This window comes from Medicago truncatula, chromosome 6 (genome assembly GCF_003473485.1).
Source record: "Medicago truncatula cultivar Jemalong A17 chromosome 6, MtrunA17r5.0-ANR, whole genome shotgun sequence".
NCBI lineage: Eukaryota > Viridiplantae > Streptophyta > Magnoliopsida > Fabales > Fabaceae > Medicago > Medicago truncatula.
The window spans coordinates 6260607-6273490 of NC_053047.1; the positions used below are offsets into that span (position 1 = coordinate 6260607).

The following is a 12884-nucleotide window of genomic DNA, read 5'->3' on the forward strand; positions in this document are numbered from 1 at the left end:
TTGAGATCTGCAGGTTTCTATGGTATGTCTACCTTCACTATGGTATTGCTCGAAAGAGCTTTTTAAGCTTGTTGTTGATCAGGGAGCTGTTGACACTTGGATTTTGATACCGTGTTGGTGATCGATCCACTCACCATTTATAAACTCTAGATGTTCTATTCATATATTCACTTTTCATATTATTTTGTAACTTGGTTTCGCACCCGTACGCGGGTTCGCTGGGTTGCGCCTATGATTAGTGTATTTTTGCTAGGATATAGAGTTGATTCACTTGGACTGATTTTTCACGTTGTATTCCCGTTTAGGTTATTCCTGGAGTTAGGTCTAATGTCCCCCCAGTCTTCGTATCTCTTTCTTTTTATCTAATATCTTTTCTACTTTGCCAAAAAAAAAAAAACCCCTTCATAACTAATGCTTTGTTTTGTTGTGTATAGGCTGGGCAGCAAGCAAAGGTTAAAGCATATTGAGCCGCTGATGTAGAGAATAATGCAACATGGATGAACTAATTATTACATTATGGTTAGTTAGAGTGTTTGAGAAGTTTGGTTAGAGTTATTTACTCCAACTAATCTCTATATGTATATAGGAAGACTCACCATATCATTTCCATTATCTCTTTCAATCTAATCAATATGAAACATAAGGAGTATTCCTTTGTATCAAGCTATCAAGCCTACTTCTCCTATGAAATTCATCTTCATCTATTCGATCTTAAGATTCATAATACTAATTAAAATAATGGATGATTATTCAAGATTTAGTTTCCCTAAAATAAAATGTTTTTGGCTGATCCATTTATTTTGCAAGAACGTTTTATTTTAAATGTAATAGTGTTGCATTTGTATTAGTGAGTAGATTCAAGTTTCATATCCGAATGGAATATAAATTCATTACATTGTCACAACTCTTAACTCAAATAGTAAAAATATCGAAATCGTTAGATCGAACATCATAATCGGAGTTCAAACCTCAACGTTTTTCATTTGTCTATCTAAAAAAAATAAAAAAATGTTACATTCATTTCCAAATTTGTATCCAAAATCTACATACATGTAAGTATTTAACTGTTATCCTTCAGTATTGCATTATAATTTATTTACTGGATTAACTAAACCTCTTATATATAGTTGTCTATCCATAAGTGATGATTCTGAATATAACTTGATAGGAAGCACACTAATTAACACCGAAAAGCGACTAAATTAGGCATTGAACCGTTGAGATCTCTAGATCATGTTCAAGTGTTTTAATTCTAGAAAGATAGAAAAGTATAAAACAATACAATGAAGCGATATTCAAGATCAAAAATTGAAAGTTAACGTCCACAAGTCTTAGTTCAACTGAAGAATAATACCAATATATATTATAAACTAAACATCATGATTGGAGTTTGAATCCTGACTCCTCCATTATGTGGATAAATTCTAAAGTAATTGTTGTCATTTCCTCTTTTAAAAAAAACTATTAAAATTTGACATAGACATGATTCATCAAACATAATTAGTTCTTGTTTGTAGAATCCTTAGCAGAATCAACAGCTCCTTGTGCCTTTGCCTGCATCTGCTGACCAGCCTACACATGATAAAAAATATATATAAGCAACATTTTTACATGTAAGCCATGAATTTTTAGTAGAAATATATATCATACAATATTTTTTTTAACTACAAATTGCTACCTCTTGCATTGATTCTTTGGCTGACTGAGCAGCATTGCTAGCCTTGTCCATCATGTTGCTAGCCTTTTCCTATTATCCACGCACACAAAAAAAGAAGAAGTTTATTATACAAAATTGAGTGCATTAATATTTAGATATATTTCATTCTCGAATTAATTATAAGCAAAATTCGCTAACTTGATTTATAAAAATTATTTGTTAAATAAAACTAATTATCGATCTCATATAAAAAAATAGACATTCTCAATAAATTATTTCATGAATAATTTATGAAAATAAGATAATCATATTCGAAAGTAAACATTACATTAATAAGGGGTGTTTTATAAATGACATAAAACAATTGTTAAACTTTCTTGTATTTAAAATCACTAAACATAAATACATTTTTTTTCTTATATTTGAAAAGAGGAAAAGATAAGGGAAACCTGGGTTTGGCCTTGGGCCTGTCCAGCATTGTAGCTTGCGTTATTAGAGTCCATCTTATCTTGTGAAATTAATCAACTAAATGAACTGAAGTTTATAAGAAATATTTCAACGAAAGACTAATGTTGTGATTAATTAATGTTATTTAACTATATATATATAGGCCAAGTTTCCTATGAATTTTGCCCTAGTTGCGGTTCTTTGTGGTAGTATATGAGAGAGATAAAGATCAGTTGACCAGGAAAACTTTCATTTACTATTTTCAAGGTTATCATTTGTGAACCACATGCAAAACAAATGTACAATGTTTGTGCAATATATTTTCAATAAATTAATAAAAATAATAACAATAATTATGCATCACTTTTAAAATGTGTTTGTAGTTTGGATCAATGTTTTATAAATGTGATTCGGAATCAATCAAATTAAATTTTAGAAAATCTAATTTGTTTAAAAATAAATATTTAAAGTGGGTTACCTTCCAACCGATTTTAAAAGTATTTTTTGGCGTAAATATATTTAAGACACTAATTAGCGTCTATATTTATATGCACTTTAAATAGGCCTTTAGCCTCAATTTTAGCGTCCATTTGTAGGCGCTATTTTAGCGGCTGTTGGAAGCTAGTGTTTAGCTTCAAGAATTTTACTCTTGTCACTATTTTAGATGCTATGCTTACGCTAAAAGCTATCAGCGTCCAATTTTTGTCTTATTTGGATGCTATGTTGACGCTAAGCGCTGTCAGCGTCCAATTTTTGTCTTATTGCATCTTGTTTTCTGCTGATGCTTAAGTCCATTTTTCTTGTAGTGTATTTTGGATGAGGCATGTGTAATTTTGAATAAATGAAGTAAGGCATCATGAGTAACGCATATTTCATCTAGGATCAAATATAAAGTTGAGTTAAATTTAATTACCAACAATTTAGCTCAAGTGATTGAGTTAAAAAAATCTAAGAAAGTTGATAATAAGTTTCAACGTTCAAATCTTAGCTGCTAAGGTAATGAGGGAATAGACAAATTCATTTTGTATTTACCATTAATCAACTTCATCTCTTAATTTTTTTTAAAAAGTCAAATATTCTCTATCTAAATTTGTTTTATTTCTATCAAATGAGTCCCTCCGTAAAAACGTCAATTAGACACACCGACTTAGACGATAAAATACTAATGTGTCTATCCATGTCGTCTCCCACATATGAAGGGACCAATTTTATAATGAAGTTTAACATGGACCAAATTGAGAGTTAAATTTGACCTCATAAAAAAGAATCTAAAAAATTTATCAAAAAACTCATAACTTCGTCAAATATTCAAAACATCGTGAAACATTCATTCTCTTTTTTCTCATCAATCAACCTAACAACTTCAACATCATCGAACTCCCAGATAAAAAAACTCAAATATTTATCATCTTTCATTCAATCAATGAATCTTTTAAAATGAACGAGAAATTTTGATCTTTAAAAGAAGCGTCAGGGCCAGATTAAACTTCTACATATTGGTCATCGACACATTGAAACAATTTTTATTGGTTGGAAGCGTCCTCATGAGAGATGGATTAAACTCAATTGTGATGGGGCGTGCAAAGAGAATGGAGACCATGTGGGGTGTGACCAGGAGCGGACCTGAACAAGGCATGGTGTGGCAGGTGTCACACCAGTTCAGGTCCAATACTTTTATTTATTTATCGGCTCATTGTATATTTTTACTTATATATTAATAAAAATACCTAATTTTTTTATGTTTATACACACATCTATATTTTTACTCATATTAATACGGGGACATAATTATTTGTGTAATTTATATACATGTCTATATTTTTACTCATATAAGAGAACCTATTTTTTTTAATATACATGTGTTTATATTTTAACTTATATATTAATACGGGGACCTTTTTTTTTTTTTTAATTTATACACATGTCTATATTTTTATGGCTTAATTGCACTTTTGGACCCCTATCTTTCCAAAAGTTGCGGTTATGGACCCCTAACTAATATAAATACAAAACTGCCCCCTATGTTTTGATTTTTTGGCAGTTTTGGACCCCCAGTCCATTGTTGACTCGGTCAACGCTGACGTGGCACCCTAAGTGAGGTGCCACGTGTCTTTTTTTTTTTTTTGCCTTGGGGGTCCAAAACTGCCAAAGAATTAAAACATAGGGGACTGTTTTGTATTTAAATTAGTTAGGGGTCCATAACCGCAACTTTTGGAAAGATAGGGGTCCAAAAGTGCAATTAAGCCTATTTTTATTCATATATCAATACAGAGACTTTTTTTTATATAATTTCTATGCAATTGGGACTTGCTTCCATAAAAAGAGTGCAACATGGTCACTCATTCGTATGCACAGATATCCTACTAGAGCATTTGACATCTCTTGTAACCTATATAGAAAGAGAAGTTCTTAAAACAATTAGTAATGATACGATTTTATTTCATTTTCAACAATTGTTACAACTATTTTTAATATAACTTCTTATTAGATTTAATATTATTTAATTATTTGACCAAAAAAATGTGCCCCATTGGTATTGAAAGTCCAGATCCGCCCTTGGGTGTGATAGTATTCTTCGAGATACTAATGACAAATGACTCAAGGGATTTGTGCGCAAGATTGGAGTTCGTGATGCTCTGCATGCAGAAACGTGGTGTTGGTATTTGGGTTTGGAGCTAGCTTGGTGTGATTCAAAACTGCTTATTGACATGGTTTCAAATAATTGCAAGACTAATGGTACGACCCCTTGGTTGATTCGACATATCAGAAATCTATTCGACCGTAGTTGGCACGTTGAGGTTTATCATACTTGACGAGAAGGCAATAGAAGTGCTGATTGACTTGTTAATTTCAGCCTTACTGTGAATTATTGGAATTTTGTTGTTTTGAAGAACCCTCCTAGTGAGCAAAAGAGTCTCTTCATTTAGTTGTTTAGTTCTTTTCCTTCTTGGCTTTTGTCCTCTATTGTACAAAAAATAAAATAAAATAATGCTTTCGCTTGTGTATAGGCTGGCCAGCAAGTAAAGGCTAAAGCACAAAGCTGCCAATGCAGTGAAGAATGCAATAGGGATGAACTAATTACAATAATGGATGATTATTCAAGATTTAGTTTCCCTTAAATAGGATGTTTCAGTAGATTAATTTATGTTGCAAGAAATTTTTATTTTCAAATGTAACAATGTTACATCTTTTATAAGTGAGGAGATTCAAGTTTCAAGTTATTCATTTCAAAATTGGTATCCAAAGTCTATACACATATAAGTGTATAACTATTATTCATTAGTAATGCATTACATATGTCTTGAATTAACTAAACCACTCATATATAGTTCTCTATACATATATGATGATTCCTAATTAACACCGAAAACCAATATTCTAAAAACCAAACTAGACAATGAACCGATGAGACCTTTCGATTATGATTCAAGTGTTTTAAATCCAAACGGAAAGAAAAATATAAAACAAAAAAAGAGAGCATCTTTTAACATATAATTTAAAATGCCCTTTAAAATAATAAAAATGAAATAATATTCAAAATCACTAATTGAAATTTGACATCCACAACTCCTAGTTCATATGGGAAAAATGTCTATATTATTAGGCTGGATATAGTGATCGGAACTCAAAATTGGATTCCTCCAGACAAGTGGAGGAATGCTCAAATGACTATTGTCATTTTATCTATCTAAAAAAACTAATTAAAATTAAAGTTGACAGATCCATGATCCATCAAACGTGATTAGCTCTTGTTTGCTGCATCCTTCACAGAATCAACAACTCCTTGTGCCTTTGCCTGCATCTGCTGACCAGTCTACGCATGATAAAAAATGAAAGATATAATAAACATTTTTACATTTAAGCCGAATTTGTGCCATAAGTCTATTTCGTACAACATACACCCTCCGATCAATATTATAATAAGCAAAAAATTATATTTTAGATTAATTCAATTAAATGATGTATATGATCTTTATTATATACCACACACATCATTTAATGAAGGAATCTAAAATAATGATTTTTTATTATAATAGTGACCGGAGGTGTATTAATTCTATAAACAAAAAATTGTTACCTCTTGCGTTGATTCGCTGGCAGACTGGGCAGCGTTGCTAGCCTTATCTGACAAGTTGCTAGCCTTTTCCTATTGTCAACACAAAAAATATCTTTAATTAAAAGGCATTTAAGATGTATAAGGGATATATTTTAGATGCAACCGATTCTCGATCTCATAAAAACAAGGGTTAAATATGTTTTTAGAGGGACTAAAATGAAAATTTGATATATTTATAGAGACAAAAACATATTTAACCTTAAAAATAAAGGCATCCTCAAAAATGTCTTTCATGAAAACTTGTTTTATGAAAATAAAAGAGGCATATTGGAAAGTAAAAAACTTACATAAAATAAGGGATATATATTTTAGAAATGATATAAAAAATAGTTAAATTTGATCATATAAAAAAAACTAAATATGAAAATATTTTTGCATTATATTTGAAAATATAAGGGAAGATCGAGAAGGGAACCTGAATTTGGCCCTTGGTCTGTCCAGCATGGAAGCTCGCATCGTTAGAGTCCATATTTTATCTTGTGAATATGAAATTAATCAACTAAATGGAATTGAAGATTATAAGAAAGAATCGAATGAATAGATTGTTGAAATTAAAGTTAAGGTTTAACTATATATATAGGCATGTTTCCTATTAATTTTGCACTACTTGCGGTTATTTGTTTGTGAAAGAGATATCGATCAGTTTGATCAGGAAAATTTCCTTTACTATTTTGAGGTTATCATTTGAGAGCCACATACAGATGAATGTAGAATGTTTCTGCTATATATTTTCATTTAACTAGAAAGAAAAAAAAACATCACTTTTAAAGTTTTTGGAGTTTGGACCAATGTTTGTTAATGTGTGGAGGACGGATGGATAACTTAGTTGGTTGAGTTAATGGTTAAAGGAGTTAGAGTTAAAAGGTTGGAGTTTGAATTTTAACAAAGGAGAAAATATTAATTAACATGTCATTCAAAAGAAGAAAAAAAAACATGGTATGGGTAACAACTATTTCATATAAACCCAAATTTAAACTTAATTACTCTATGATGTAGCTCAAGTGATTGAGCTAAGATATCCAAGGAGCTTGAGAAAGAGGTTCGAACCTTAGATGCTAAGATGATAATATGAGTGAATAAAAAACTCCATCTTAGGATTTGTGAGCATCAATCAACTTTGTCTTTGAATTTTTTTTACCTCAATTTGTTTCTCGTCTATAGTCCTTATGGCAGTTTCAATCGTTAAAGTTCTCGTGAGTTTAACTCAGTTAATAGGAACATTGCATATATAATATATGCAAGGTCTGGGTTCGAACTCCGGAAACCACAAAAAAAAAAAAAGTTTCAACTGTTAGACATGCTGACGTACACCGTAAAATAATGATGTGTCGATCCACGTCACCTCCCACTTAAGAAGGGACTAATTTGATAGTAAAATTTAGGGAACTTCTACGGTACATCCACAAATTAAGATGTATCGGTACTCCTACTTCAAAAATCTTCTAATTAACTATTATTTTTATGGAATAAAGAACTATTTGTTGATATTTATATTTTAGAAAATGTCATTTCATAAGAAAAAACATCATTTCATTGTTTATAAAAATCATACTATTTTTTTTTTACATTTTATTATAAAAAATAATCAGAAGTCTCTATTATGAGTACTAAAAATTCAGAAAAATTAAATTTTATTTCATTGAAGTTTTTGGTAAATAACATTTAATTATATGTGATAGAAAACAATTTTTCTCTTCAAAAAATAACACATTAAACTATTAATTTATTGATTTGGGGTATCAATACACTCAAATTTTTAGATGTACCATAGAATTTGCCTAAAAATTTAACAAGGATCAATTTAATAGTTAAATTTGACATCACAAAAAATCTAAAAAATTCATAAAGAAACTCATAACTTCGTCAAATATCTAAAACTTCATGAAATATTATTCTTCTCTCTTTTCTCTCATCAATCAACCTAACAATAAAATTTTACAGCATCAAAATCCCAATTGAAAAACTCAAATTTTCATCATCTTTCATCAATCGATAGATCTTTCATAATGAAGGAGACACTTAGAACTTAAAAAGAAGTTGACTGAAAATTGGAAGAAGCTAGAGGGATAAAGTGAACAACATGGGAAATAAAAAAGAGTAGAGGTCACTTACTATCTTCATATAACAATACGAGGATTAATTTAGGAGATTTGTGAACAAGATGGATTAATTCCAGTTTGTAAATGCATCTATATCACCCAATTTTAGTTTTCAACTATGAAACTCTAATGCCTTGTCTAAGATTTTCCACCAAATTTTAATGAAATATACATTTTGAAGGATCCTATATATCAAGTACACCCCTTCATATTCTTACTCAATTTTTCTTTTTGTACATTTCAAATATCAAAAATTGTTCCAAACGCCAACTTTTAATTGTTCTGCGAATCATGATTTTCATCTCAAGTATTCTCGTTTTATTGTTTGATGCTCTAATTTCTGAACTTTTGGATGGAGAAGATCAAATCGTCCAAATTTTTGCAGTGGAATGTGTTGTAGATAGACAAGATATCAATTTCTTTTAGTTGTGAATTTCTCCCTCATTTTGGAAGATCTTGATTGATGAAAAATATGAAGATCTAAGTTTTATTTATTTATGGATTTGATGTTGTTGGAGTGTATGGACAAATTGATGGATGAAAGAGAAAAGGATAAAAATGTTTTTTCACAAAGTTATGGGTTTTTGGATAAAGTTATGAGTTATTTTTATGAATTTTCTGAACTTTTGAATGATGGAAATTTAATTAAAAAATTGGTCCATGGCTAATTTCACAATCAAATTGCCTCCCGTTAAATTTCACTAGCATATTGGTCCCTATATACGTGGAAGGTGGTATGGGCCAACACATCAACATTTAATAGTTAGAGCAATGTTATTTGTACAACTAAAATTGAACAACTTATACAACAACCTTTAATATTGTGAGGAGCACGCAAATCGAAATCACTAAAAAAATATTAAAAAATAGCAAAATAGTTGTTGGTTGTCAAAAATGATGTCAATATATCATTCCTCTAATAGTTAATAGTGCATGTCAACATTTCTAAATGATAAAAAGATGTTAGTGTATCCGGAAGTCTTAGCTCAACTGGCAAAATGTCGAAATTGTTAGACCGGATGTCATGACCGGAGTTCGAACCCCGGTACCTCCACTTGTGTGTGTGAGTTTATAATGGCTTTGCCATTTCATCTATCTATCTAAAAAAAAAAAAGATGTTAGTGTATCCTCTACGCAATAGTAAATATTATTGTGTGGGTTTATGAAAAATTATGTATCTGATAGTAGGAGTGTTCGCGGTGCGGTTTGGTACGGTTTTGAGGTTAATAGTCATCCGAACCGTAAAATAAAAAAACATGCGGTTTGGTTTGGTACGGTTGACTTTTAAAATGAAAACCAAACCAAACAAATGTGTTTTGGATTGGTTTAGTTGTTGCAATTTTTTGCGAGACAATGCAATTTTTTGCTTTCAACGTTAAAATCAAGTTAAAAGTTAAAACAACTTATTTTTAACAATGTTTTAAATTTGATCCAACAATTTTATTTTCATTCTTCAATCAACATAGACCAACTTAAAAACATGGACCAAAACACAAATCTCTTCGATAAGAAACGTAAAGGTCTCAGATTTTATCATTATCTTAAAGTTTATATTGAGTTTTCTATTCAAGATATATCTAAGATTAACATATATGCAAAAGTGCAAATATAATTAAATTAAACCATATAAATGCAATTTTAAAATCAGAAGCATAGAAAAAAACTTAACAAGAGGAACAATATGTTTTAGGCAAAAAAAAAAAAAAAAAAAAAAAAGAAGAGAAAAACATGCCATTCTATAAAAATTTCTCATTGAATTTCTATGAGTACTAGGTTTGTGACCTAAGTTTAGTTAATGTTTCTCTTATGTTGCGGTTTGGTTTGGTTTTTAAAATAAAAACCGCAAACCAAACCAAACCATGCGGTTGAGTAAAAATGTGATATGAATACATCTGAACCAAATACGGTTTTTGCGATTTTTAATTTGGGTTGGTTCGGTTTGCGGTTTTTCTATTAGGTTGATTCGGTTTTGAACACCCCTATCTGGTAGTTCTAAAAACACTTTAAATTTTCAGGAGTCTTACTGGTGTGAGTAATAGTTTAAAATGATCGAACCCACCGGGGCGTTATAGCTTTTTGTAGCTTTCTAGTGGTAAACTTGTTTGCATAAAAATACAGGAAATCATTTAATGTAATAAAATAATTTTTTAAAAGCAATAGTTGTTTAGGAAAGCAGCTAAAACACTTAGAAGCTCTCAAGAATAGAAGTGTCGCTTAGAATATTAATCAGTTATGACATGGTTTTGGAGAGGGAGGGAGGGAGAGAGAGAGAGAGAGATGTAACTTTGTATAGCTTATTGGTAACCTGGTGGTTTGAGGAGTCTCTCAAAACAACCATCATGTTAAACGTGGGACTACACATTGTTCGGAATTCACTCACAATATTTAACATGAAATGTTATTTGGTTAGGTCTCAGTACCTATTCTCATGGAGAGACTAAGCTTTTTGCGTATGACATAAAATCTAGATAGATCTTTTCTCTTGGCGCTAAAAAAAACTATGCTCATATCAAGTAGTCTTTCAAGTTCACATCTCCTTTCAATCTTAGGGACATAACTCATATTAAACAAACAATTTCATTCCCTTCTCCTTTCGGTTTCAAGGAATTTCACAATCAATGTAAAAGTGGTCAAGTTTTACTTTTAAAATTATGGTGAAAATAGTTTGTTTAAAGGAATCTTGAAGTTGTAACTCTCAAATCTTATGCAAATATAACCATAACCAAATCATGTCAAAACCACTGATGGAGTTTTGCTCATAATGAGCTTAACTACATAAGCAACAAGTAAAGAAGAGATGAATGAAAACATAATTGGTATATTAATAGAGAAGTTAATAGTTAAAAGATGATTACACTCCAAAATGGAAAGAGGCGAGCTCTTTGCATCACTAAGAACTAAAACTCATGCTCATCTATGGAAGAGATTATATAGATTGAAAACTCTAGTGACTGCTAACCCTACTTGGACCCTTGGCACCACAATGTGGTTGTACTTTTTAGGTAGTAGTCCAACCACTACAAGTTGTGTTTTTTGGTAATTTCTTCTATCATATAACCTCGTCTTATTCTCTTTGTAATCAGCATATTATTTTATTTCTCGTACTACAATTATTGCAGACAGCTCATCAAACTTCGTCTCCAAGTAAGGGTAAACAACGACCCCAAGATTATGTACACTTGTACGACCATACTCGGCGTCCTTCAACGATACAACTCTAGACTTCTTCCTAGCATTGCATCTTCATGCATCGTCCAAATCCTTTCCAATGATGTTTCTTCGTTTGTCGCCACACTAAATATTCATCATGTTCCACAAAACCAACCATAACAAGCATTACTATTTCAAAATAAATAAAAAATAATTAAAACTAATTAAATTCATAAAACGTCGCTGCTTAGATGTTATAGGCCATATAATCATTCAAAATGTTATAAAACATGGAGGATAAGTGCAAGGTAATATCCAACATTTTTTAGGTTATCAATATCAAACAACAAAGATAACGTATTAGTTCAAATCTTTCTTAAATTCGTAAGATTTTAAATCAAATTAAAAGCGAAGTTGTTTGTTTAAAAGAATTTTAAATGATGGATTGAAAATATAAAGAAAAGTTGTGATGGGATTAGACTTTGATAATTCCTCATTCAATGGTTTATATTGATCGATTGTATACTTTCTAAGATTCAATATAACTATATTGATCCTTCATCGTACATTGACATGTATGTCTAAAAGCACAAAATCCATTATATATCAATCAACTTCCAATGCTGAGAAAAATAGTCTATTGATTCAATGACATATATGATTGGATGGTTGCATATGAATATAAACTTAACCATATGTTTAGGCATTAGAATCTATACATTGCTTTTAAACATATCCCTTAAATAACAAGACAGTGTCGCCCAATTTCGAAGTCTAAAAATCATTTTCTAAGTGAACGTCGGAAAAAATGTTAAAACATATAATTAAACCAAAGCTAATATTGAACAATAGTAGTAATACATCAAAATCCTAGATACCTATATATATAGTCTCAAACACATTGAGATTATTCAAACAGAGTGATGAAGAAGGAGCATTAACAAGCTTCAATCCGAGCTCCAATGGCCTCCTATCCTGAAAACTAGCTTCCCTCTGTCTCTCTCTCTCTCTCAAAACTTGGGACTTCATAATTTACTAAAAATAATGATTACAAAAAGTGCAGGTTTGTTGAGAGAATTTATGTTTGCCAAGCAAATCGTGATTTCTTCAAGTGGAGGGTAAGGTTAGCTGGTATTCAAACAGTCACTAGACTGCCTTTCTTTGTTAAGTGAATTGTTGCTCACCCTTCGATTGTGCTCTACACTTTCTCCTTAAAACTCTCTGAAATTGCTCGCCTTTCCTTGCTTTGGCTCGCCCTGCGAAGGTCCTTGCCCGGATTTCTTCAAAACTCTCTGATTATTGATTTTAATTAGCTTTTTAGATCTGTTAGGAGACTAATCTTCGAGTCGACATTATAGAATTCAATTTTTTTTCACACGGGTTGGTTTCCCTCTCAAATGGACGGACTCTATAT

At 30.9% G+C, this 12884-nt stretch overlaps 1 protein-coding gene across 1 annotated transcript; it reads right to left on the reverse strand.

Annotated features, from left to right (window-relative positions):
• Positions 1 to 1500: 1500 nt before the first annotated feature.
• LOC25495511 (stress-induced protein KIN2) lies at positions 1501 to 2160 on the reverse strand. Its single transcript, XM_013595736.1, has 3 exons — positions 2107 to 2160; positions 1679 to 1747; positions 1501 to 1572 (listed from the first exon to the last, which is right to left on the reverse strand). Exons 1-3 carry the CDS (start codon positions 2158 to 2160, stop codon positions 1501 to 1503), a joined length of 195 nt encoding a protein of 64 aa, XP_013451190.1.
• Between the last annotated feature and the right edge of the window lie 10724 nt (positions 2161 to 12884).